General features: G+C 40.1%; 1 protein-coding gene across 3 annotated transcripts in view; it reads left to right on the forward strand.

The window, feature by feature from the left end:
- IL1RL1 (interleukin 1 receptor like 1) overlaps positions 1 to 24,755 on the forward strand; it is a 50,166-nt gene that overhangs the window by 8,804 nt on the left and 16,607 nt on the right. The window contains exons 2-8 of one of the 3 annotated variants that reach the window (XM_064268568.1): positions 14,624 to 14,693; positions 18,431 to 18,587; positions 19,000 to 19,210; positions 20,787 to 20,961; positions 21,055 to 21,217; positions 22,560 to 22,631; positions 24,596 to 24,737. In XM_064268568.1, the coding sequence (XP_064124638.1) occupies positions 18,527 to 18,587; positions 19,000 to 19,210; positions 20,787 to 20,961; positions 21,055 to 21,217; positions 22,560 to 22,631; positions 24,596 to 24,737 (824 nt within the window). In that variant the 5' untranslated portion in view covers positions 14,624 to 14,693; positions 18,431 to 18,526. Of the gene's footprint in view, positions 1 to 14,623; positions 14,694 to 17,171; positions 17,568 to 18,430; positions 18,588 to 18,999; positions 19,211 to 20,786; positions 20,962 to 21,054; positions 21,218 to 22,559; positions 22,632 to 24,595; positions 24,738 to 24,755 lie in introns of those variants that run through there. The other 2 variants (XM_010593571.3, XM_023552605.2) reach the window with 2 other exon arrangements.

Genomic DNA, 24,755 nt, shown 5'->3' on the forward strand with positions numbered 1-24,755 from the left:
TCTACCTTTTAGTTCATTGTGTAGTACCCAGGGTCTTAAAAGCTTGCAAGCAGCCATCTGAGGTACAGCAATTGATCTCTATTCTCCTGGAGCAACAGAGAAAGGAGAGTCAGGAATAGGAGGAGGAAATGGTACGTGTGGTTAACTGCCTCCATGAACAGCTGCCTTCTTTGCCACGAGACCAGAAGAACTGGATGGTGCCGCTAACATTACCAAACATTCTGATCAAATAATCTATAGAAAAATCCTGATCAAAAGGGGGAAAATGTAAAACAGAATTTCAAATTCTCATAGAATCAAAATTTTCTGGAGCTATTGAGGCTGGTTAAACCCCTAGAAGCAATTGCTGTGAGATAATCTTTAAACCTTAAAATAAAATATCCCCTGATATCTTCTTAAAACCAAACTATGACTTGGCTTAGTTAGTAAAGAATGTCTGTCTTGAGCATAGTGCTCTTTGAAAGATCTATCTACATGAAATCAAATTGACAATAACAACCTGAAAGCGTAGTGAGTTTATGTTAATGGGTGAGAAAGAATTCAGAACAGGAAAGTGAGACGAACTACAATTTGAAGATTGTAATCAATGTTACTGAACTGCATGTGTAGAAATTGTTTAGTTAGTATATGTTTTACTGTGTCTATTTTTGACAGCAATTAAAAAAAACATAGTGGACATTATTGTTGTGGGGCTTAAAGAACATATGGTCTCATTGCCCAGGGTCAGTAAACATTCACCCCTTTTTGGCTAGTATTTTATTATAAAGAACTGCATTTAATAAACTATCTGTAAGAAAAACAAATTTTTTTTTTTAAGAAATATATACAGTAAAACCTGGGAAAGCTGGAATCTGTGTAAGGCAGAAACCTATCAGAGAAGGAAAACTCAAGTATTTTCCACTAATAGAGTGCAATAGAAAAGTGGTAAGACAGCTCTCTGTCAAAAACAGAAAATTTTTGAGACCTGGAAAAACAAGGCAGTCCAGTTGAGTTTCAGATCTCAGAGGTTTCACTCTATCAAATAAGGTGGTTTTAAACAATAACATTCATAATAATCTGTTGCTGTTGAGTCGATTCCCACTCATAACGGGAACTGTCCCATAGGGTTTCCAAAAAGCAACTGGTGGATTCGAACTGCTGACCTCTTGGTTAGCAGACTAGCTCTTAATCACTGTGCCACCAGGGCTCCAGCAAGCATAATACAAGGTTATGTATTGACTGGTTGATGAAAAGGTTGTGACCAGAGGCTTGATGGAACTTAACCCTATGTTTCCCCTAGGAGCAATGGCTAACTCAGTCTATAGAACATAACTACTTCCCATAACAGAACTGACTGGAAGACCAAGCTAGTGCACTGGGTGCTTACGGTGGGTAACTCAGTGTGGTGTTAGGCAGAATTTCTGCTCTTAGAAAGTCAATGCCTTTTATCTGGCATCTATCATTTTTTCTCCTTTGTTTCCTTTCCTTTTTTGTCTTCTTCTTTTTATTAACTGTAAGAAGGAAGTTTTTCAAAACAAAGGTAAATGATGAAATATCAGTTTGTCAGGTTTTGTCCTACATTATTTTCTCTTGCCCCTGGAAGGAAAAAAAAAAAAAAGTTTATGTTCCACAAAGAAGCCTCATTGTACTCCTTTGGTGTTGGCTTATTCCAGTGTCGTCAGAAAGTGGTGGAGACTGAGAGCTGGCCTGCTTTGTAAACACAGGATTGCTTTGTGGTAAATTTCAAACACTCATGCAGTGTCTGGTGTAGAGAAATCCAGATTTATCTCTCAGGGCAAGGTAAACACCTTTCTCCAGGAAAGTTTAACAACGAAAATTAGAAGTTGCTATTTTCTACACCCCATGATCTATCTGGAAACCCTGGTGACGTAGTGGTTAAGAGCTATGGCTGCTAACCAAAGGTCGGCAGTTCAAATCCACCAGGCACTCCTTGAAAACTCCGTGGGGCAGTTCTACTTTGTCCTATAGGGTCTCTATGAGTCGGAACCAACTCAACGGCAACGGGTTTGGTTTTTTAGCTTTTTATGGCCTATCTACTTCTACTCTTCTTTTGAATTCTGCATCTAATCTCATGAGTTTAATTTCATCTACACAGTGACATATTCGGATTTATATCTATAGCCCAAATGTGTTAACTGAACTATAGAAGCAAATATCCCACTGAAGACTTGACATCTCCACTTGTATGTCTAATAGACATGTCAAGCTTACTCTATCTAGAACCGATAGACTCTTATCCTAAAATCTGGTCCAGCTTGTCTCAGTAAATGGCAACCCCATTCCTTCAGTTGCTCAGTCCAGAAACCCTGGTATCATCTTTGACCATTCTCTTTCTCTCATACCCCATATCCTATTCCTCCAGAAATACTATCAGCTTTACCCTTAAAATATATGCAAAAAATCCAACCTCGCCTCACCACCCGCACTTTCATACGCTGCTCCAAGCCACCATCCATCTCCCTCCCGGACAATCACAGTTCCCTAACATGTTTCCTTCTTTCAGCCCTAGCCTCCTTGAGGATATTTTCCAAAAATCAGAGTTTTTTTTTTTTTTAATTTTTATTGTGCTTTAAGTGAAAGTTTACAAATCAAGTCAGTCTTTCACATAAAAACTTATATACACCTTGCTACCTACTCCCAATTACTCTCCCCCTACTGAGACTGTCCGCTCTCTCCCTCCACTCTCTCTTTTCCTGACCATTTCGCCAGCTTCTAACCCCCTCCACCCTCTCATCTACCCTCCAGGCAGGAGATGCCAACATAGTCTCAAGTGTCCACCTGATCCAAGAAACTCACTCCTCACCAGCATCCTTCTCCAACCCATTGTCCAGTCCAATCCATGTCTGAAGAGTTGGCTTCTGGAATGTTTCCTGTCCTGGGCCAACAGAAGGTCTAGGGGACATGACCACTGGGGTCCTTCCAGTCTCAGTCAGGCCATTAAGTATGGTCTTTTTATGAGAATCTGGGGTCTGCTTCCCACTGTTCTCCTGCTCCTTCAGGGGTTCTCTGTTGTGTTCCCTGTCAGGGCAGTCATCAGTTGTAACTAGGTACCATCTAGTTCTTCTGGTCTCAGGATGATGTAGTCGCTGGTTCATGTGGTCCTTTCTGTCTCTAGGGTTCATAATCACCTTGTGTCCTTGGTGTTCTTCACTCTCCTTTGATCCAGGTGGGTCGAGGCCAATTGATGAATCTTAGATGGCTGCTTGCTAGCATTTAAGACCTCAGACGCCACTCTTCAAAGTGGGATGCAGAATGTTTTCTTAATAGATTTTATTATGCCAATTGACTTAGATGTCCCCTGAAATCATAGTCCCCAAACCCCTGCCCCTGCTACACTGGCCTTTGAAGCATTCAGTTTATTGAGGAAGCTTCTTTGCTTTTGGTTTAGTCCAGTTGTACTGACCTCCCCTGTATTGTGTGTTGTCTTTCCCTCTACATAAAGTGGTACTTATCTACCATCTAATTAGTGAATACCCCTCTCTCACCCTCTCTCCTGCCCTCCTCTTGCAACCACAAAAGCATGTTTTCTTCTCAGTTTAAACTATTTCTCAAGTTCTTATAATAGTGGTCTTATACAATATTTGTCCTTTTGCAACTGACTAATCTCACTCAGCATAATGTCTTCCAGGTTCCTCCATGTTACGAAATGTTTCACAGATTCCTCACTGTTCTTTATCTATGCATAGTATTCCATTGTGTGAATATACCATAATTTATTTATTCATTCATCCATTGATGGGCACCTTGGTTGCTTCCATGTTTTTGCTATTGTAAGCAGTGCTGCAGTAAACATGGGTGTGCATATATCTGTTCGTGTAAAGGTTCTTATTTCTCTAGGATAAATTCCGAGGAGTGGGATTGCTGGATAGTATGGTAGTTCTATTTCTAGCTTATTAAGGAAGTGCCAAATCGATTTCCAAAGTGGTTGTACCATTTGACATTCCCACCAGCAGTGTATAAGTGTTCTAATCTCTCCATAGCCTCTCCAACATTTATTATTTTGTGTTTTTTGGATTAATGCCAGCCTTGTTGGAGTGAGATGAAATCTCATTGTAGTTTTAATCTGCATTTCTTTAATGGCTAATGATCGTGAACATTTCCTCGTATAACTGTTAGCTACCCGAATGTCTTCTTTAGTGAAGTGTCCATTCATATCTTTTGCCCATTTTTTAATTGGGTTATTTGTCTTTTTGCAGTTGAGTTTTTGCAGTATCACGCAAATTTTAGAGATCAGGCGCTGATCAGAAATGTCATAACTAAAAACTTTTTCCCAGTCTGTAGGTAGTCTTTTTATTCTTTTGGTGAAGTCTTTGGATGAGCATAGGTGTTTGATTTTTAGGAGCTCCCAATTATCTAGTTTTTCTTCTGCATTCTTAATAATGTTTTGTGTACTGTTTATGCCATGTATTAGGGCTCCTAACATTGTCCCTATTTTTTCTTCCATGATCTTTATCATTTTAGATTTGATATTTAGGTCTTTGATCCATTTTGAGTTAGTTTTTGTGCATGGAGTGAGGTATGGGTTTTGTTTCATTTTTTTGCAGATGGATATCCAGTTCTGCCAGCACCATTTGTTAAAAAGACTGTCTTTCCCCCATTTTACTGTTTTGGGGCCTTTGTCAAATATCAACTGCTCATATGTGGATGGATTGATGTCTGGATTCTCAATTCTGTTCCATTGGTCTATGCATCAGTTGTTGTACCAGTCCCAGGCTGCTTTGACTACTGTGGCGGTATAATAGGTTCTAAAATCAGGTAAAGTAAGGCCTCCCACTTTGTTCTTCTTTTTCAGTAATGCCTTATTTAGCCAGAGCCTCTTTCCCTTCCATATGAAGTTGTTTTCCATCTCATTAAAGAATGTCATTGAGATTTGGATTAGAATTGCATTAAATGTATAGATCGCTTTTGGTAGAATAGACATTTTTATAATGTTAAGTCTTCCTATCCATGAGCAAGGTATGTAAGCCTCTTTTGGTTTCTTGCAGAAATGTACTGTAGTTTTCTTTCTATAAGTCTTTTACGTCTCTGCTAAGATTTATTCCTAAGTATTTTATCTTCTTGGGGGCTACTGTAAATGGCATTGATTTGGTGATTTCCTCTTCGATGTTTTTTTTGTTGGTGTAGAGGAATCCAACTGATTTTTGTATGTTTATCTTGTATCCTGATACTCTGCTAAACTCTTTTATTAGTTTCAGTAGTTTTCTGGAGGATTCCTTAGGGTTTTCTGTGTATAAGACCATGTCATTTGCAAATAGAGATACTTTGGCTTCTTCCTTGCCAATCTGGATGCCCTTTATTTCTTTATCTAGCCTGATTTCTCTGGCTAGGACCTCCAACACAATGTTGAATAAGAGTGGTGATAAAGGGCATCCTTGCCTGGTTCCTGATCTCAGTGGGAATGCTTTCAGGCTCTCTCCATTTAGAGTGATGTTGACTGTTGGCTTTGTATAAATGCCCTTTATTATGTTGAGGAATTTTCCTTCTATTCCTGTTTTGCTGAGAGTTTTTATCATGAATGGGTGTTGAACTTTGTCAAATGCCGTTTCTGCATCAATTGATAAAATCATGTGATTCTTGTCTTCTGTTTTCTTTATGCGGTGGATTACATTAATTGTTTTTCTAATGTTGAACCATCCCTGCCTACCTGGTATGAATCTCACTTGGTCATGGTGAATTATTTTTTTGATATGTTATTGAATTCTATTGGCTAGAATTTTGTTGAGGATTTTTGCATCTATGTTCATGAGGGATATAGGTCTATAATTTTCTTTTCTTGTGGTATGTTTACCTGGCTTTGGTATCAGGGATACGGTGGCTTCACAGAATGAAAAAAAAAAAAAAGTTTGGTAATATTCCGTCGTTTTCTACGCTCTGAAATACCTTTAGTGGTAGTGGTGTTAACTCTTCTCTGAAAGTTTGGTAGAACTCTGTAGTGAAGCCATCCGGACCAGAGCTTTTTTTTGTTGGGAGTTTTTTGATTACCTTTTCAATCTCTTCTTTTGTGTTGAGTCTATTTAGTTGTTCTACCTCTTAACTGTGCTCATGAGGAACCTTTACATAGATCAAGAGGCAGTTGTTCGGACAGAACAAGGGGATACTGATTGGTTTAAAGTCTGGAAAGGTATGCGTCAGGGTTATGTTCTTTCACCATACCTATTTAATCTGTATGCTGAACAAATAACTCGAGAAGCTGGACTATATGAAGAAGAACTGGGCATCAGGACTGGAGGAAGACTCATTAACAACCTGCTTTATGCAGATGATACAACCTTGCTTGCTGAAAGTGAAGAGGACTTGAAGCACTTACTAATGAAGATCAAAGACCACAGCCTTCAGTATGGATTACACCTCAACATAAAGAAAACAAAATTCCTCACAACGGGACCAATGAACAACATCATGATAAATGGAGAAAAGATTGAAGTTGTCAGGGATTTCGTTTTACTTGGATCCACAATCAACACCTATGGAAGCAGCAGTCAAGAAATCAAAAGATGCATTGCACTGGGTAAATCTGCTGGAAAGGACCTCTTCAAAGTGTTGAAGAGCAAAGATGTCACCCTGAAGACTAAGGTGTGCCTGACCCAAGCCATGGTATTTTCAATCACACCATATGTATGTGAAAGCTGGACAATGAATAAGGAAGACCGAAGAAGTGTTGACACCTTTGAATTGTGGTGCTGGTGAAGAATATTGAATATACCATGGACTACCAAAAGAACAAACAAATGTGTCTTGGAAGAAGTGTGGCCAGAATGCTCCTTAGAGGCAAGGATGGCAAGACTGTGTCTTACATACTTTGGACATGTTGTCAGGAGGGATGGGTCCCTGGAGAAGGACAGCATGCTTGGCAGAGTACAGGGTCAGCGGAAAAGAGGAAGACCCTCAACGAGGTGGATTGACGCAGTGGCTGCAACAATGAGCTCAAGCATAACAATGATTGTAAGGATGGCACAGGACCGGGCAGTGTTTCATTCTGTTGTGCATAGGGTTGCTATGAGTCAGAACCGACTCGATGGCACCTAACTACAACAACAACAACCTCTGTTTGCTTTAGTTTAGGTAGGTAGTGTGTTTCTAGGAATTCTTCCATTTCTTTTTTTTTCTAGGTTTTCAAATTTGTTAGAGTACAATTTTTCATAGTAATCTGATATGATTCTTTTAATTTCAGTTGGGTCTGTTGTAATCTTGCCCATCTCATTTCTTATTTGGGTTATTTGCTTCCTTTCCTGATTTTCTTTTGTCACTTTGGCCAGTGGTTTATCAATTTTGTTGATTTTTTTCAAAAAACCAACTTTTGGTCTTGTTAATTCTTTCAATTTTTTTCCTGTTTTCTATTTCAGTTAGTTCATCTCTCATTTTTTATATTTTGTTTTCTTCTGGTGCCTGTGGGTTTCTTTTGTTGCTCTCTTTCTATTTGTTCAAGTTGTAGGGATAATTCTTTGATTTTGGCCCTTTCTTCTATTTGTATGTGTGCATTTATTGATATAAATTGGCCTCCGAGCACAGCTTTTGCTGTGTCCCAAAGGTTCTGATAGGAAGTGTTTTCATTCTCATTGGATTTTATGAATTTCTTTATTTCATCCTTAATGTCTTCTATAATCCAGTCTTTTTTGAGCAGGGTATTGTTCAATTTCCAAGTGTTTGATTTCTTTTCCATGCTTTTCCTGTTATTGATTTCCACTTTTATGGCCTTATGGTCAGAGAAGGTGCTTTGTAACATTTCAATGTTTTGGATTCTGCCAAGGCTTGCTTTATGACCTAATATGTGGTCTATTCTAGAGAATGTTCCATGTGCACTAGAAAAGAAAGTGTACTTGGTTGCTGTTGGGTGGAGTGTTCTGTGTATGTCTATGAGGTCAAGTTGGTTGATTGTGGCATTTAGATCTTCCATGTCTTTATTGAACTTCTTTCTGGATGTCCTGTCCTTCACCAAAAGTAGTGTATCGAAGTCTCCTACTATTATTGTGAACCTGTCTATCTCACTTCTCAATGCTAATAGAGTTTGTTTTATGTATCTTGCAGCCCTGTCATTGGGTGCATAAATATTTAATATGGTTATATCTTCTTGCTGTATTGTCCCTTTAATCATTATATAGTGTCCTTCTTTATCCTTTCTGACGGATTTAACTTTAAAGTCTATTTTATCAGAAATTAATGTTGCCACTCCTGCTCTTTTTTGATTGTTGTTTGCTTGATATATTTGTTTCCAGCCTTTGAGTTTTAGTTTGTTTGTGTCTCTAAGTCTAAGGTGTTTCTCTTCTAGGCAGCATATAGACGGATCTTGTTTTTTAATCCATTCTGCCACTCTCTGTCTCTTTATTGGTGCATTTAGTCCGTTTACGTTCAGGGTAATTATGGATAGGTATGAATTTAGTGCCATCATTTTGATGTCTTATTTTTTGTGTTGTTGACAGTTTCTTTTTCCCACTTAATTTTATGTGCTGAGTAGATTTTCCTTATATATAGTCCTTTCCTCATGTTTGTTGTTGTTGATTTTGTTTCTGCTGAGTCTTTATTTTTCCCTTGTATTTTATTTTGATGAGTAGGATAGTTTGTTTCCTTTGTGGTTACCTTATTATTTACCCCTATTTTTCTAAATTTAAAACTAACTTTTATTTCTTTGTATCTCCATATCTTCCTTTCCATATGGAAGGTGTGGGATTACATTTCTTAGTCCTTCTTTACTATTTTAATGTCGTCTTCTTTTATATAATAACATCGCTGTTACCCTGTGTTGGGCTTTGCTTTTTTTTTTAATCTTGCTTTGTTTTCTTGGATTTTCCTGTCTGGGTTGACTTCTGGTTGCTCTGCCCAGTGTTCTCGTCTTGGGTCATTACCTGATATTATTGATTTTCTAACCAAAGAACTCCCTTTAGTGTTTCTTGTAGTTTTGGTTTGGTTTTTACGAATTCCCTCAACTCATGTTTATCTGGAAATGTCTTAATTTCACCTTCATATTTAAGAGACAGTTTTGCTGGATATATGATTTTTTGCAGGCAATTTTTTTCCTTCAATTTTTTAAATACGTCACCCCATTGCCTTCTTGCCTGCATGGTTTCTGCCGAGTAGTCCAAGCGTATTCTTATTGGCTCTCCTTTGTAGGTGAGTTTTTGTGTATCCCTCGCTGCTCTTAAAATTCTGCTTTTATCTTTGGTTTTGGCAAGTTTGATTATAATATGTCTTGGTGACTCTCTTTTAACATCTACTTTACGTGGAGTTCAATGAACATCGTGGATAGATACCTTCTCATTTTCCATGATATCAGGGAAGTTTTCTGCCAACAAATTTTCAACAATTCTCTCTGTATTTTCTGTTATCCCTCCCTGTTCTGGTACTCCAATCACTCGTAGGTTATTTGTCTTGATAGAGTCCCACATGATTCTTAAGGTTTCTTCATTTTTTAAAATTCTTTTATCTGATTTTTCTTCAAATATATTAGTGCCAAGTGATTTATCTTTGAGTTCAGAAATTCTAGCTTCTACTTGCTCAGTTCTGCTCCTCTTTCTATTGAGTTGTCTACTTCTGTAATTTTATCATTAATCTTCTGAATTTCTGATTGCTGCCTGTCTATGGATTTTTCCAGCTTATTAAACTTTTCATTATGTTCCTGAATAATCTTTCTAATTTCTTCATTTGCTTTATCTGTGTGTTCTTTGGCTTGTTCTGCATATTGTCTCATTTCCTTCCTGATGTCTTGAAGGATTCTGTATATTAAACTTTTGTATTCTGCATCTGATAATTCCAGGAATGCCCTTTCATCTAGAAGATCCCTGGATTCTTTGTTCTGAGAGCCTGTTGAGGTGATTGTGGTCTCTTTCTTTATGTGACTTGATATTGACTATTGTCTCTGAGCTATCAATAAGTTATTCTATTAGTTTATGCTTCCTTACTGTGTCATAGCTTCTGGCTTTGTTTTGTTTTGGTGTACCCCTGTGGGTTGCTTGAGTGAGCTAGCTTGATTAGTTTCACCTTTGGAACTCTGACATCCTGTCCCCAGCTGGCTAGAGCTGTTATCAGGTATATCAATCTAGGAGTCCATTCAGTTTTCTTGTATGAATTCAGCTCAGGTTTCCAGGTAGCTGATCATCAAGTGTGTGGTACAGGCTCTGTCCTACAGTCTTAGAGGGGCAGGGGTGATTGGCGTATATACCAGGATCTGATTGCAGCAGAGGGTCATGCTCTGAACAAGGCAGGGGGCTGAGAACCGACCCCCGAGTGTCTCTGAGGAAAGCATGTCCCTGTTCCCTATAGCATGCAGGTGGGTGGGTTCTGCAGATGGACCATGGGCACCCAATGTTTTTGGTTGTAAGGACTGGAAGGTACCAGTTATCTCTGGACCCCTGTCATGGGTGGCTGGGTGACCTGAGTAGAACTACCAGTCCTTAGGTCCCTGATGTGGGTAGAAGAGGAGCTTGTTTATAGGCAATGTCAAACGTCAAACACCCACCTCTCCACCGCACAGCTGAAACGGTTGGAGTCTGCTGACAAGGGCCTATTCTCCTGAAATAGACCCACACAGGTCCATGCAGAAGGGAAAGTTGCTCAAAGTCCATGGATGGCTTATGCCTGGACAGGAGCTGCTTCTGTCCTGAGCTCCCCTACTTAGTAAAAAAAAAAAATTTTTTTTTTTTTTTTTTTTTTTAGCAAATTATCTTTTCCCCCAAATGCAATTTTTTTTCTTCCCCAAAGCCAGGAGGATGGCTCTAGGTGCTGAACAGAGCCTACCTCAGGCCCAGGGGATTCAGTCGTTGAAGCAGGTTTGTGGGTGGGAGGGCGTGTTAAAATATACGCAGATGCTTAGCTTTTGCCGACAGCGCCATTCTCCTCAGGTTCCAGAGGTGTGAGTAGGCTGTGTGGCTGGCTGCTTCTCCTTGAGGAAACTGCAGCTGAACGCTAGAAGCAGCCCACTGCTGCAGCCATCACTCCAGGAATGGTGCCTGAGGGCTCCCTACGATTCAGGTCCAGTAACTCCTCTCCACTTCTGAATGTTCTCTTCTTCCCCTACCCCTCAGTTTGTTTTCTAAGCTTGCCTTTGAAGCTCAGGGCTCCCAGCTTGTCACAAATATACTCATTTCACTTGTTTTTTTTTTTTTGGTCTTTGCTGTAAAGAGGGCTCACCAGAAGCGTCTGTCTACTCCGTCATATTTGTTCAGCCTCTCCAGAGTGTTTCGTTAAAACATAAACCAGGTCATGTCATTCCTTGGCTTGAAATTCTTTAGTGGTGTCTCATCTTGCTGAATAAAAGCAAAATGCTCAAGATAATTCATGCGTGGTGCATGATCTGGACTCTGAATTCTCTGACCTCCTCTTACCCCACTAGGGCCACATTTCCCCTCACTGTGCCTCAAATGCACCAGGCATACTTCTGCATCAAGGCCTTTACACTGCCTCTTCCTTCTGCCCTATGCTTCCACTGTTTATCAAAGGTCATCTTTCTAGTTGGTCTTGTAGTCACCCTACTTGAAATTACACTCCTCCAACTCAACTTATTTCCCTTTCATGCTTTATCTTCCTCCTTAGCCATAAACAACAACAACAACAAACCATTGCCACTGAGTCTATTCTGACTCATAGCAACCCCATAGGACAGAGCAGAACTGCTACATAGTGTTTCCAAGGAGCGGCCGGTGGATTCGAACTGCTGACCATTTGGTTGTTAGCCAAGCTCTTACCCACTGTGCCACCAGGGTCTATCCCTAGCCATATCATCATCTAAAATCGTTTATAAATATTTTCTACTTATTTATGCTGCTTATAAGGGCAAGCCTTTGAGTCTCCTTTTTTTGTTTCATTCACTGCTGTATCCCAAGTACCTGAAACAGAGACTGGCACATAGTGGGCCCTCACTGGATGCCCCTCACAAGTCCAGTAGAGGCAGAGTTGGTGTTCTGACTATATTGTTGTTGTTGTTAGTTGCTGTCAATTCGGACTCATGGTGACCCCATGTGTACAGAGTAGAAATGCCTTATAGGATTTTTAAGGGTGTGATCTTTCAGAAGCTGATTGCCAGGCCTGTGCTATCTGCACTACCCAGGGACTTCTTACTCCTTAAAACATTGAAATTCAGCCTTACTGAGTCAATAGCTGCTGCCTCAGGCCCTTCAAATACCCACCACTGCCCCCTACCCCCTCAACCCCGGACCTCCTCACAATCCAGAAACTAGAGGGTTAGATGTTGGCTACCGTTCTGTGGCTGGTGTCCTGACCGGTCAGTGCCTATGTACTGCTACTGAAGTTCAAAATGGTGCTCCAAAGAAGGAGCATAAGCTTCTTAAATTTGAGTGTTATCTCTGCTCTCAGAAGCAGGCCCAGCTGGTTTCATCAGTCTTGAGGAAGAATTGAAATAAATTCAAAGGGGAAATTTATCTAAACATTTTAAGGGGAAAAGGACAGATCATAGAATTATTCATCAGACAACTTGTTCTTGGAAGAATTTTCCAAAAAAAAAAAAAATTTCACAAGTTCCTGTACAGATAATTTATCACGAGCAGCTTGATTATATAAAGCATTGGCAAAGGCTTCCTGTGGTATGGCAGATCACAGCGATGAATTGCTGGGTCTCCTGACTTCAGTATGGTGCTCTTTCTATTACTTGTATGAAAGAATATGACTTTCTTTTCTTTTCTTTTTTATTGAGAAAAGATTCACACACAATTAAGGGCAAAGTACATGTCTTAGATGTTCAGTTCAGTGAGCTTTGACGATTGTATAAACCCATGTAACCATCATTCCAAACATCCTGCCCCTTTTCATTCAAAAATTTGTAATCCCAAACACCTATATTTTGATTTCCAGCAGTATAATTTGTTCGTCATCGGACTTCATATATGTGTAATCATGTAGTATGTACTCTTTGTTTGGTTACTTTTGTTTAGTATGAAAATTTTGCAGGTTATATTTTATTATTTTTTATTTTAAAACACAAACTTACAGGGCAAGATATTTTTGAGATTGATCTTTGTAGCTGTGTCTGTAGTTCCTACCCTTTCACTGGTGGGTTGTTTTTCTTTATCCAATCTTCTGTTAATGGATATTTAGGTTATTTACAGTTGCTGATATTATGAATACAACATTTATGAACATTCTTTTATAAGCGTTTTGTGTACTTATGTTTTTAACCCCGTGAAAGGGCACTCTAAAACTCAGGCGACTGAGGTAACTAAAATGGCTGACACGGGTCTGAGTCAGACTCCGTTTCGCCCTAGGCCCCTATTTAAAGTGGTGACCCATGATCACACTGTAGACAACGATAACTTGTTCTGCAACATTCTGAGGTGGCCCATGCAGAATACTGCAGGTAACAGAAGGAACCAGCTCTGGAAAGCAGGATATGTGGCTAAGGTCGAATACCCCACCCTATGGAAATGCTTGATAAATGAGTCTTAGAAGAGCACGTTGAGTGTCAGCCAATCAAATGTTCCCCCAAATTCTATTCCAACTCTGTACGAAATTCTGCAAAACTGTGTATAAAACAAGTGCGCTTATGCTCCTTCTCTGGAATACCATTTTGAACTCTCAGTTTGGCACTTCCTGATTTATCTGTGAGAAGGTCACAAGCAGACACTGGAAGATTTCTGACTGACTTGGGAGAAATCCATGTTGCTCAACATTCCATTCCGTTAAAGGTAACATTTTCTTTCTTTATGAGAAGCTCTTGCTTTTAGCATTTTGCTCTGCTATGTTCGGAAATCTGGGTGGCATAGTGGTTATAAGCTACAGTTGCTAACCAAAAAGTTGGCAGTTCAAATCCACCAGGCACTCCTTGGAAACCCTATGGAGCAGTTCTCCTCTGTTCTTTAAGGTCATGCTATGAGTCGGAATTGACTCCAAGGCAACGGGTTTGGGTTTTTTCTTCTTTTTTTAATGTTGCTATATTTTGAGCTCTGGTGGCACAGAGGTTAAGAGCTTGGCTGCTAACCAAGAGGTCAGCAGTTCGAATCCACCAGCTGCTCCTTGGAAACTCTATGGGACAGTTTTACCCTATCCTATGGGGGTCGCTATGAGTCAGAATCTACTCGATGGCAACAGATGTTGCTATAAAGTGCCACACTTCTATGTCGGTACTTTATATGTTGGATAGTGTTGGATTAGTTAGAAACCCAAAGTAAACATAAAGGAAATGAGAAGATACCTAGAGATTTTAAGGAAATTAGACCGTGTTGTTTAGAACCCTGGTGGTGCAATGGTTAAAGCACCCAGCTGCTCACCAAAAGGTCAGTGGTTCAAACCCACCAGAAAGATGTGGCAATCTGTTTCTGTAAAGATTACAGCCTTGGAAACTCTATGGGGCTGCTTCTACTCTGTCCTAAAGCCCATTGCAGGCAAGTCCATTCCAACTCGTAGTGACCCTATAAAGACACCACAGGACAGGATAGAACTGCCCCATAGGGCTTCCAAGGAGCAGGTGGTGAATTCGAATCGCTGACCTTTTTGGTTAGCAGCTGTAGCTCACTGTAGCTCTTAACCACTGTGCCACCAGGGTTCCACTTGGTCCTATAGGGTCACTATGAGTTGGAATTTGACGAGTTTTTTTTTTTTTTGGTTTATGTTGTTTGATAATTCAGTCACAATTATAAGAAGGAAAGCTAGCTTTACCAATACAATTTTTTCTCTTTTTTAGCTGACGTTAGAAAAAAGAAAGCTGTGGTTTTGGGGTTCAACAAGTCTGGTTTCAGCCCTGGCCGCAACTGGTGAGCTTGGTCAAATTATTTAACCAGTCTGATCCTTGGGTTTTTATTTAAAAAAAATAAAACTTTAATGATGTTGATGATAAGTACCACATGATATTGTAGTTTGAATGAAAAGAACTTCTTTTTTGAATGACTTAATGAGTTATTTTATAGCAATAGTTATGTTAGGTGCCATCAAGTTGGTTCCAACTCATAGCGACCCTGTGTACCACAGAATGAAACATTGCCATCCTCATAGTCATTTGTTAAATGTATCAGCAAAATTTTGTAATAATTATGTTAAAATTCTGAGTAAAATCTTCTTTTTGGAACTAATAAACTAATGTAAAAGCTGGCCCAGTTTAAAGAATAAATGCCCCAATCTAATAACAAAAAAAAACTTAAGGTGTTTTAGGATAGAGAATATAAAACAATTTCAACTTTGTATTATTTATTTAACAAATTTTTATCTGGTGGTCAGAGTCCCTGTGTGGTGCAAACAGTTAACGTGCTTGTTTGCTGACCAAAAGGTACCTGGGAAGAAAGGCTTGGTGATCTATTTCTGAAAAATCCACCACTGAAAACCTTACAGAGCATAGTCCTACTCTAACACACATCGGGTTGCTTTGAGTTGTATTCAACTCAAGAGCACTTTTTTCTTTTTGTTTTTATCTAGTGCTTGAGCATACCCCAGGCACTGTTCCAAGTGCTCCGTTGCCTGACTGTGCCTTCAATGATGAAACCAATAATACCAAAGCAAAGACCAAACCCACTGCTGTCAAGTGATTCTGACTCATAGTGACCCCATAGGACAGGGCAGAAGTGCCCCATAGGGTTTCCAAAGCTGTACATCTTTATGGAAGCAGACTGCCACATCTTTGTCCTGCAGAACGGCTGGTGGGTTTGAACTACCCATCTTTTGGCTAGCAGCCGAGTGCTTTAACCACTGGGCCACCAGAGCTCCTAAAAAATATGGAAGGCTTCATGGGTTAAACTAAGAATATGAACTTTTATTTTTATTGAGTAGTTAAGAAGATAATAAGATCTTGATAACAAGAACTTTGACAACTAGGTTGATATTAGCAATTAGCAGATATAATTCCCTGAATTTATCTCCTGGGGGAGTCTTCCAACAGGACAAGAACTTTGTATCTCTTCCTCTCTGACCACATCACTGAAGTCCGAAGGCTGGCTAAACCCACACACAGATTGGGTGGCCTGCTGAGGAGTAGTCCCAGCCCCAGTGCTGAGGAAAGATGCTGTGAGAAACTGGCCTCAAAAACTCTACTCAGAATGCTCCTTTTCCAGCGCCTCCTGTCTTCGTCTTCCACACCTGGAGGCAGTATAGTTTAGGCATTAGGTGTTCAGTCTTTGGTGTCAACTGGCTTGACTCCAAATTCTGCTTCTACTTCTTCGTGTGTGATTTGGGCAAGTCGTGCCTGAGTGTCCTTATCTATAAAATGGGAAGAGTAACACCAGCGCCTGCCTCATTGGGTGGTTGTGAAAATGAAGAGTAGTAAACGTAAATCACCTGGCACTGTGTCTGACACATAAGTGAGTTCTATACAAGCTGTCGTAGGTTTTGTTGGGTGCTGTTGAGTTGATTCCAACTCATAGCGACTCCATGTGACAGAGTAGAACTGCTTCATAGGGTTTTCTTGGCTGGAATCTGTATAGAAGCAGATTGCCAGGCCTTTCTCGCAAGGAGCCACTGAGTGGATTCAAACCACCTACCTTTTAGTCAGCAACCAAGTGCTTAACTGTTTTGCCACCAGGGCTCCTTTAATAAGCCCAAACCCATTGCCGTGGAGTTGATGCTGACTCAGAGAGACCCTATTTGGACAGAGTGGAACCGCCCCATAGGGTTTCCAAAGCTGTACTGTCTACAGAAGCAGACTGCTACATCTTTCTCTTGTGGAGCTGCTGGTGGGTTCGAACCGCTGACCTTTCAGCTAGCAGCTGAGCACTTAACCACTGCGCCATCAGGGCTCCTTTAATAGCTATTATAATATTATTATTGTGTTGGTCTGAAGATAGTCCTTGGTTTCTTCTGGAATGTGGTGACCTTTAAAAGCAAGCTGCATTTGCTCATAACAGAGTCATATTTTACATTTAGCCCAAGAGTTGAGACTTACGATTTTCTTTAAAAAGAAAAAAAAATTTTTTTTTTTTTTATTTTCAGTATTCACGGCCTCCCTCTATTTCTCTGAATTTCTTAGGAAAAGTTCCTTTTTTCTTCCAAATTGGAATCTCAATGAAGATTTAAATCTCAAGGTTTGGAACCCATATTTGGATGAGACCATGTCAAATTCTGGACCATAAACAGAGCGTTTCCACCCCCTGTGAAACCCTGCTTATTCTCATTGCTTTCTCCCCGTCTTGGCTTTTGAAACTCTTCCCAGCAAAGCTGCCCAAACTGGCAAGTCTTCCAAACTAGTGTCCACCAGCCTAGGTGTCAAGGACTACATGGAAGGGCAACCTCCAGGCCGTGGTTTTAAGAACATTTAGAACCAAAAATGCAACAAGATTAGGGCAAGAACAAAAAAGTATTTTTCAGTTTTAGAAAGTGATGCTAAACCCCTGGGGAGATTATTTGGTAACTTCCTCTAAAGAGGTAATTCAATGTTATAATCGGGTTTAAATATTTATCTACCAAGGTTCACAATTCTAGTTCCATGACTCATCAGTACTTTTGAACAAGTCATATATTTTAGCCAGAGCAAAAAATTAAGGGCGGGAGGAATGACAAATTGTGGGGGTGTCTTTGAATATCTCCCCTTTAAAATTAAGGAGCGTGTCCATGTGAACAGTCTACAAGGAGGGACCTAGAAGAGCTTGACACTGTTTCTAACTCGTTATCAACTTGGAGTTCATGCTCTTCTGTTCTTAGCTTGGGTAAGCATCAACTATCTAAGCCTGTGATAAAAACTTTCTCATAGATGTAATAAGAAAACTATTGACAATTCACATTTAGAGGAAATGAGCTTTCTGGAAATAGATTCAGGATTGTTGTATTTATGCTTATATTTCTATGTTTCTATCTTGGTTCCATCCCTACCCTGACTTTTCAAGGAAAAAAAAAAAATGGTTAAATTGTTCTTTAGTGGAAAGAATAAAGAAAAGTATTAATTATTTTTCATAGACCTTCAGCTACGCTTAGAAAGCCTTCAGGATTCTTGGGGACAGGCTGGGGTGGTGTCAGATTACATTCTAGGGTGATTAGGTGACCACTGCTTTGCTCCCCACTGCCCTTCATTCTGCAGCTGCTTCGTGATGACTTAGTTGTATGCCTGCCTTTGCGTTTGTGTGTGCCTGTGTGTGTGTGTATCCTGTGTGCATGTATGCACTCTCTAGCCTGTGGGGATGCCTATGGTTTTATATTAGCAATTATAATATTGTATTTCCCAGGGCTTGTTGAATTTTATGGTTTTAATTTTTTTTTCCAAAATATCAACTCGTTTCCGTTCCTCTTAATTTAGCTTCTCCTGGTACGTTCTCAGGAGATTGTGAAATGTAATTGTGAAACCGCACGACCATTTCGAGACCTTCGTGGCCCAAATATTCAGTAGGGATCCATGTCACCATACATGTCTGAAATCCTGCCGTCCCACATGTTTGTACTTAGTAGATACTTGTTGACTGATTAATTCTCCTCGGAGGTGTTGACCAAGTAAAAATTATGGCTGATAAATGTTTTGCGTGGTTTAATTTTTCAGTAGTCTACACTCCTAACTACTCTTTCCTACCATGACTCTTAGGTGCTTCCTCCATCTCCTGGAAGATATCTGCAGCGTCAGGCCTCTCTGATTCATCTGGAGTATCACCAACACGTACACTTCTGTGACAAACTGACAATGAGACTTTGGGTCTTGGCAATTCTAACACTTTTCCTAGATTCTGTAACAGCTCGCCTTAGTAAGTCTGCTTTTCAACTTAAATTTACTTATCTTTTAATGAAGTCATTCCAAGGATGCATGACTTGTTTGAAGCTGCTTGCTTCCAACTCTCCCAGCCAAATTGTAAACCAGAAAATTCAGCTTTGGTGTAGCCATCCTTCATAACAAATATATCAGAATTTTAATTTTGCATATTCAGATAGAATTTAACACAGTATCTGGACTTAAGATGGAGTGTGGGCATTTGTTGACTGACACACGATTTGTTTAGTGTGGCTGCTCTGCCATCGAAGCTGTGTTGGGAACTTCGGTCTGGCGGTACCTATTATTTCATAAAAGATCTTAACCATTTCTTTATTCTTTCCCAGTTGATGTATCACAAATCATGACCAATTTCTAAACTGTGATCTTTTTATATTGTTTATTTGCAGTTAAGACACACTGGGGCCTGGAAAATGAAGCTTTGATTGTGCCATGTCCTAAAAACCCAAGCTCTGAGTACCCTGTATACTGGTATTTCCCCAAAACAAATGAAAGGATTACCACCCAGAAGAAACATCGTGTATTTGCCTCAAGAAACTTTCTTAAGTTTCTGCCAACAAAAGTCGATGATTCTGGAATTTATACTTGCATTATCAAAAGGTATTATACGGGCAGCCACCATAATCTTAGGGTCTGCCCCTTTTCTTCAATAGTTGACAATCTCAGCTGCCTCACACTTTTCTACCTTTTCTAGTCCTTTCTGGAACAGTTGAATTTATGAGGTGATTTGAACAAAAGAGTATGTTTAGAAATACCATCAGGTTGGGGTTTAGGTGATTATCACAATGGTTCAGAGCTCCACTGCTAACCAAAAGATCAGCAGTTCAAATCCACCAGCCACTCCTTGGAAACTCTGTGGGCAGTTCTACTCTGTCCTGTAGGGTCACGATGAGTTGGAATCAACTCAACAGCGAAGGGTTTGATTTTTTGGTTTATTTACATTTATGGAGCCCTAGCCCTGGTGGTGCAGTGGTTAAGAGCTTGGCTGTAATCAAAAGGTCAGTGGTTCTAACCCATCAGCTACTCCTTGGAAACCTCATGGGGCAATTCTGCTCTGTCCTATAGTGTCACTATGAGTGGGAATCAACTCAGTGGCAACCGGTTTGGTTTTGGTTTTGGTTAGTGGCACGGTGGTTAAGAGCTTAGCTGCTAACCCAAAGAGCAGCAGTTCAAATCCACCAGCCACTCCCTGGAAACCATGTGGGGCAATTCTACTCTGTGCTATAGGGTTGCTATGAGTCAGAATCAACTCGACGGCAATGGATTTCTTGTTTTTTGTATTTATATTTATAATTGCAGGGATTAATTTGTAGCCTAGTTAGGAAAAAAAAAAAAAAAAAAAAAGACCTAGCTTTCTTAGTTACCAAGAGAATTGAGAGCAGTCGCTCACTTTTGGCTGGAAGAACAAACCAGCACAAAAAATAGTTACCTAGATGTTTGCCATCAAGGAGGCTGAAGGTGGGTAAAAAAAAAAAAAAAAAGGCAGTTCTCAGTGCCTTAACCGTTTCTCAGAGTGAAGCTAAAGAGGGTTAGGTGAGATTGTGTGCCTGCAAATTACCTTTCTGTAAATTGTTAAACGTTTTGATGTTGTGCCCATACTAAATGTTTGGATTTTGTGCCCGTATTTGGTACACACAAAATATCAGATGAACTACACCAAAAGGCAGTACTAGTTGAATGCCCAGGTTCTGAGGTCAGACAAGTTTAGGTTTCAAATTTATGCTCTGATATTAGTTAGCTGTGTGATGCTGGCGAGTGAACCCTTTACCCCTTCAGTTTCTTCATCTGTAAAATAAATGTAATCTATCTTAAAGGGTTGTTGTGAGAAAAAAATGAGGCAATGTATGAAAAGTACTTAGCACCATGACTGGTACATAGCGAACTCTCAATAACTGGTGCTTATCTTTGTTACATTGTGTTTGTGGTACTACAGCTTGAAGAAATGATCGGAGAATCACTTTCAGGGCTACTATGGGGTTTATGCTTTATCACAAAAGTAACAAGAAAGTATTTGAAACTCTAAACTTTAATGATCATGTGTAAATAAGAAGATGACCACGATATATCTTTGCTTTAAGATGAGAAGCAAAATTAAACAAAGGCTAGAGTTGATTCAGTTAGTTTTTTCATAAATGTTAGGTGGCTTTTTAAAAAATTGTCTCACTTGTTTTGACAGCCCCACCTCCAGTTGGACCAGATCTGTGAACCTCACAATATATAAAAAGCAACCAGGTTGCAATCTTCCTGATTACCTGATGTATTCAACAGTAACTGGGACACAAAAACGATCCCAAATATTTTGTCCTACAACGGAGTATTACAATTGGACAGCACCCCTTGATTGGTTTAAGGTAAAGAGAACTTTTGAAGAAATAAATGGAAATTACACACTTAAGCTTGCAAGTAAAGAATGACTGAATATGGAATGGGCTTTTTCATTTCAGGATTGTAAAGCTCTCCAAGGGCAAAGGTACTACAGATTTGAGTCATATTTGCTCATTAACAACACAAACAGCGGTGATGCAGGTGACTATACATGTAAGTTGATACACAATGAAAACGGAGTCAATTACACAGTGACGGCAACCAGAACCCTAAGAATTGGAGGTAAGCTACTGAATTTAACAAAACAGAGTCTTCAAGCAAAGATAATGTGGGAAGAATTTTGCCCTTCTCGATTTTTCGGCACTTCGTACTTCTCCCTGCTATTTCTCCTGCTCTGTTTTATCTGACACGGTCTCTACTCTGGTGGAAGTAGTTCTTTTTAAACGCACTATCAGGGTATAACACAGAGGAAGACTATGCTGCCAATCCAAGGCCACGTCGACTTTTTCCTCTACGACTTAGTTTTTTAGAGGTAGGGAGAGTTCCATGCCAACTCAATTTACTTATTTTGAAAGGCAGTAGAACAATTGGGAGAGCAAGAGCAGCCGCCCGTTTCCTTAATATAGTGTCAGAGGTTCTGCACAAAGAAAAAGAAATATTTAGTGTTTAAATTTTTTAATGATTAGAGGTTTAGTGAGAAAGAAGCTTTATATGGGAAGCAATGGTGTGCGGTGCCTCCACCATCATCAGTGGCCTCAAGAAGGTCATTCCATTCTTAAAACAACAGCAAACAAATTCAATTTACTTTCAATTCTATAAAAATTCCTTTAGGAGAAAGACTTCAGAATCGTAATGTGTCATTGGGGTCTCCTTATTTAGACACATATACCAGTGGCCCAGGGTGTGTGGCCGCTTTCTTAATGTAAAGCAATGCTGAAGAAAAGATTTGTTTGGGGCTTTTCAGTGCTCCCACATGTAAAATACACATCACCGGACCACATTTCTGTCAGTGTCTTTCACTATTTAATGTCAGCCCCCACAGTGGCCCTCAGTCACACACCATCCTGAAATAAATGAGCATCAAGGGATGCAGGTATGTAAACAGCCGTGCTCCAAAATGTCCCCCTTGGGTCTGGAGCTTGATGACCACAGCTATTAAAATTACCTAAAATGAGGAGACGCTGTCTCACACTGAGGCTGGGCCACCCTGGTGAAAAACTGTGAGTGAGAGAACTGTGTAGTCATGCATTTATCGTTTTCATGAAGCTTTTGAAATCTTTTTCTCTGTGGTGTTATGCTTGTTCTGAATTGTGCTTTTCTAACAATTAGTTGGTCATGAAATGAATTTGGTGGATTGGATCAGCATTTGTTTTAATGATATAGAATAAAATAGAAAATATCAAACAGCATCATAGGTAGCAAGAGAAAGTATTCTGTATACATTGTGCATGACTGTGCACGCATGCGTGTGTGCGCATGTGTGTGTGCGTGTGTGTGTGTTTGTTGCCAGAGGTCATTGTCAGAAAAATTTGAGAAATATTAATATGAAATAGGATAGAGCTTTATATTGATGACTATCTAATGCTCTTCTAATACTTTTATTTCCTTTTCTGTTTAATTTAAGAGGGAGGAGCCCTCCCTTTGGTTCCAGTCATTAGAGCCCCTCTACCCAACAGCACAAAGGAAGTAGAAATCGGTAAGAACTTTAAGAATGAGTAAAAGTTGCCTGAAAGGTCCTCCCATAGGATCCCTGGCCTGAATTCCACTAGACCAAAAAAAAAAAAAAACCCACTGCTGTGAAGTTGATTCTGACTTAGAGTGACCCTATAGGTCAGGGTAGAACTGCCCCATAGGGTTTGCAAGGCTGTAATCTTTATGAAAGCAGACTGCCACAATCTTTCTCCCTCGGAGCAGCTGGTGAGTTTGAACTGCTGACCTTTGGGTTAGCAGCTGAGAACTTAACCACTGCCCCACCAGGATTCCTTAAATTCCACTAGAAGGGGACCAGGATTATCACAGTGGACCTTCAGGATTAAGTGAGATGACACACGTGACAATGCCTGCCCCGGGCACTTGTTAATATGAATCCTGACCAGTCACAAGAATCCTAAGTGTTTCCGTTGGTACTGCACTCTGTAATTCATGGTGCTTTCACATGCGTTACCTCGTTTGACTCTTACTTCTCTCCACGAAGAATGTATGGTTCCACTTTACACTCGAGGAAACTTAGGCTCAGAGAGGCTCAATGACAAGCTCAAGGTCATAAATAATAAAAGATAGAAGGATGAGAGCCCAGACTTTCTAAAGCGTTCCATCTCTGTCTTTAGTGGTTTCCCACTACAATTAAAAGTTCTTAGCATGCAAAACAAGTCCCCTCATGACCTGGTCCTGACCACCCTCATCACCCATCTGCAGCCATTAACCCTCACATGCCCTGTGCTCCCCCCGGCCCTGACTACCTCATCATTATGCCGACACACTGTACTTTCTACATTTTTCTCTGCTTTGGCCCATGTTTGTCTTCTTTTTCGTCTTCCAAGATTAATTTCAAATATCACATTCCCTGAAAAATCCCCCTGTACCACTCTCCTTCTCTACCAGAGAAGAGGAACAGAGCTTCTGCTCACACAACCTTACGGGGACCATTTGTATGTATGATGTGGCAACATTGTTTTCTGTGGGGATCCTTCACTCTGCACTCCTGTGTCAGAGTACACCTCAACCCAACCAGCTGCCATCAAGTCAATTCTGACTCGTAATGACCCCACGTGTGTCAGAGTAGAACTGTGCTCCACAGAGTTTTCAATAGCTGATTTTTTAGAAATAGATCACCAGGCCTTTCTTCAAAGGTGCCTCTGGATGAACTCAAACTGCCAACCTGTTGGTTAGCAGTCCAGTGTGTTAAACTTTTGCCCACCCAGGGACTCCCAGAGTACATGTACCTTAACTATATACTTCCATTAGAACACTAAAAGGCCTTGTGTTCTAATTGTTTGTTTATAATGACGTTACCCCTAATAGACTGGGAACACCTCATTCCTCTTCACGTGCTTAGCTCTTAACATAGCTCCTGAAGGAAACCAAGGACTCAGCAAGGGTTAGTTGAATGGATGTCCAAGGTGTGAAGGCAGCTCTTACACTTTCAAGTCTGAAAGGAGGACAACTCAAGTTAAGAGTTGGGATGGAAAGAGCTTTGTCTAGATACTTAAGTACTAAGGTTGTATCTGTGTATCTGGGCCAGGCTTTGTGAGCCTCTTCCAAATTCTCCTTAAGTCACAAGTGCAGTTTTACCTTCAAGGATAGCTTATGGAGAGATGAAAAGAATTCAGTAGGAGAAGAAAGGTGTGGAAGACAGCTGTTAGAAAAAAAAAATTCAATGTTTAGTAAAGGGAAATTATAAATGATAATGTTGGGTTGTTAAAGCCAGTCGCCTGGCTTGTTAGTTTCTCCTGTAGTTGAGAGGGGGATGTGAACTGAGCTTCAAAGGAGAGGAGCCAAAGTGAGGTCCTAGAAAGATGAAGGCCCTAGAGACGAAGAAGGCTATGGGAATCAATGCTGGGTACACATTAGGCGTTCAACAATTTTTTTTCCCATTAAGTTAAACTGAATACTATTTGCAGAATTTAATTTTATCAGTGAATTTCTTTACTTCCCATCCAGGAAAAACAGCAAACATCACCTGCTCGGCTTGCATGGGAAAAGGTCCTCAGTTCCTGGCTTTGATCATATGGCAAGTTAACGGAAGCAACGTTAGTGACCTTGGTGAAGAACGAATTCACCAGGAGCAAGTGCAAAGTCAAAGGTAGTTTTATATTAAAGA

This window comes from Loxodonta africana, chromosome 15 (assembly GCF_030014295.1).
Source record: "Loxodonta africana isolate mLoxAfr1 chromosome 15, mLoxAfr1.hap2, whole genome shotgun sequence".
Taxonomy (NCBI): domain Eukaryota; kingdom Metazoa; phylum Chordata; class Mammalia; order Proboscidea; family Elephantidae; genus Loxodonta; species Loxodonta africana.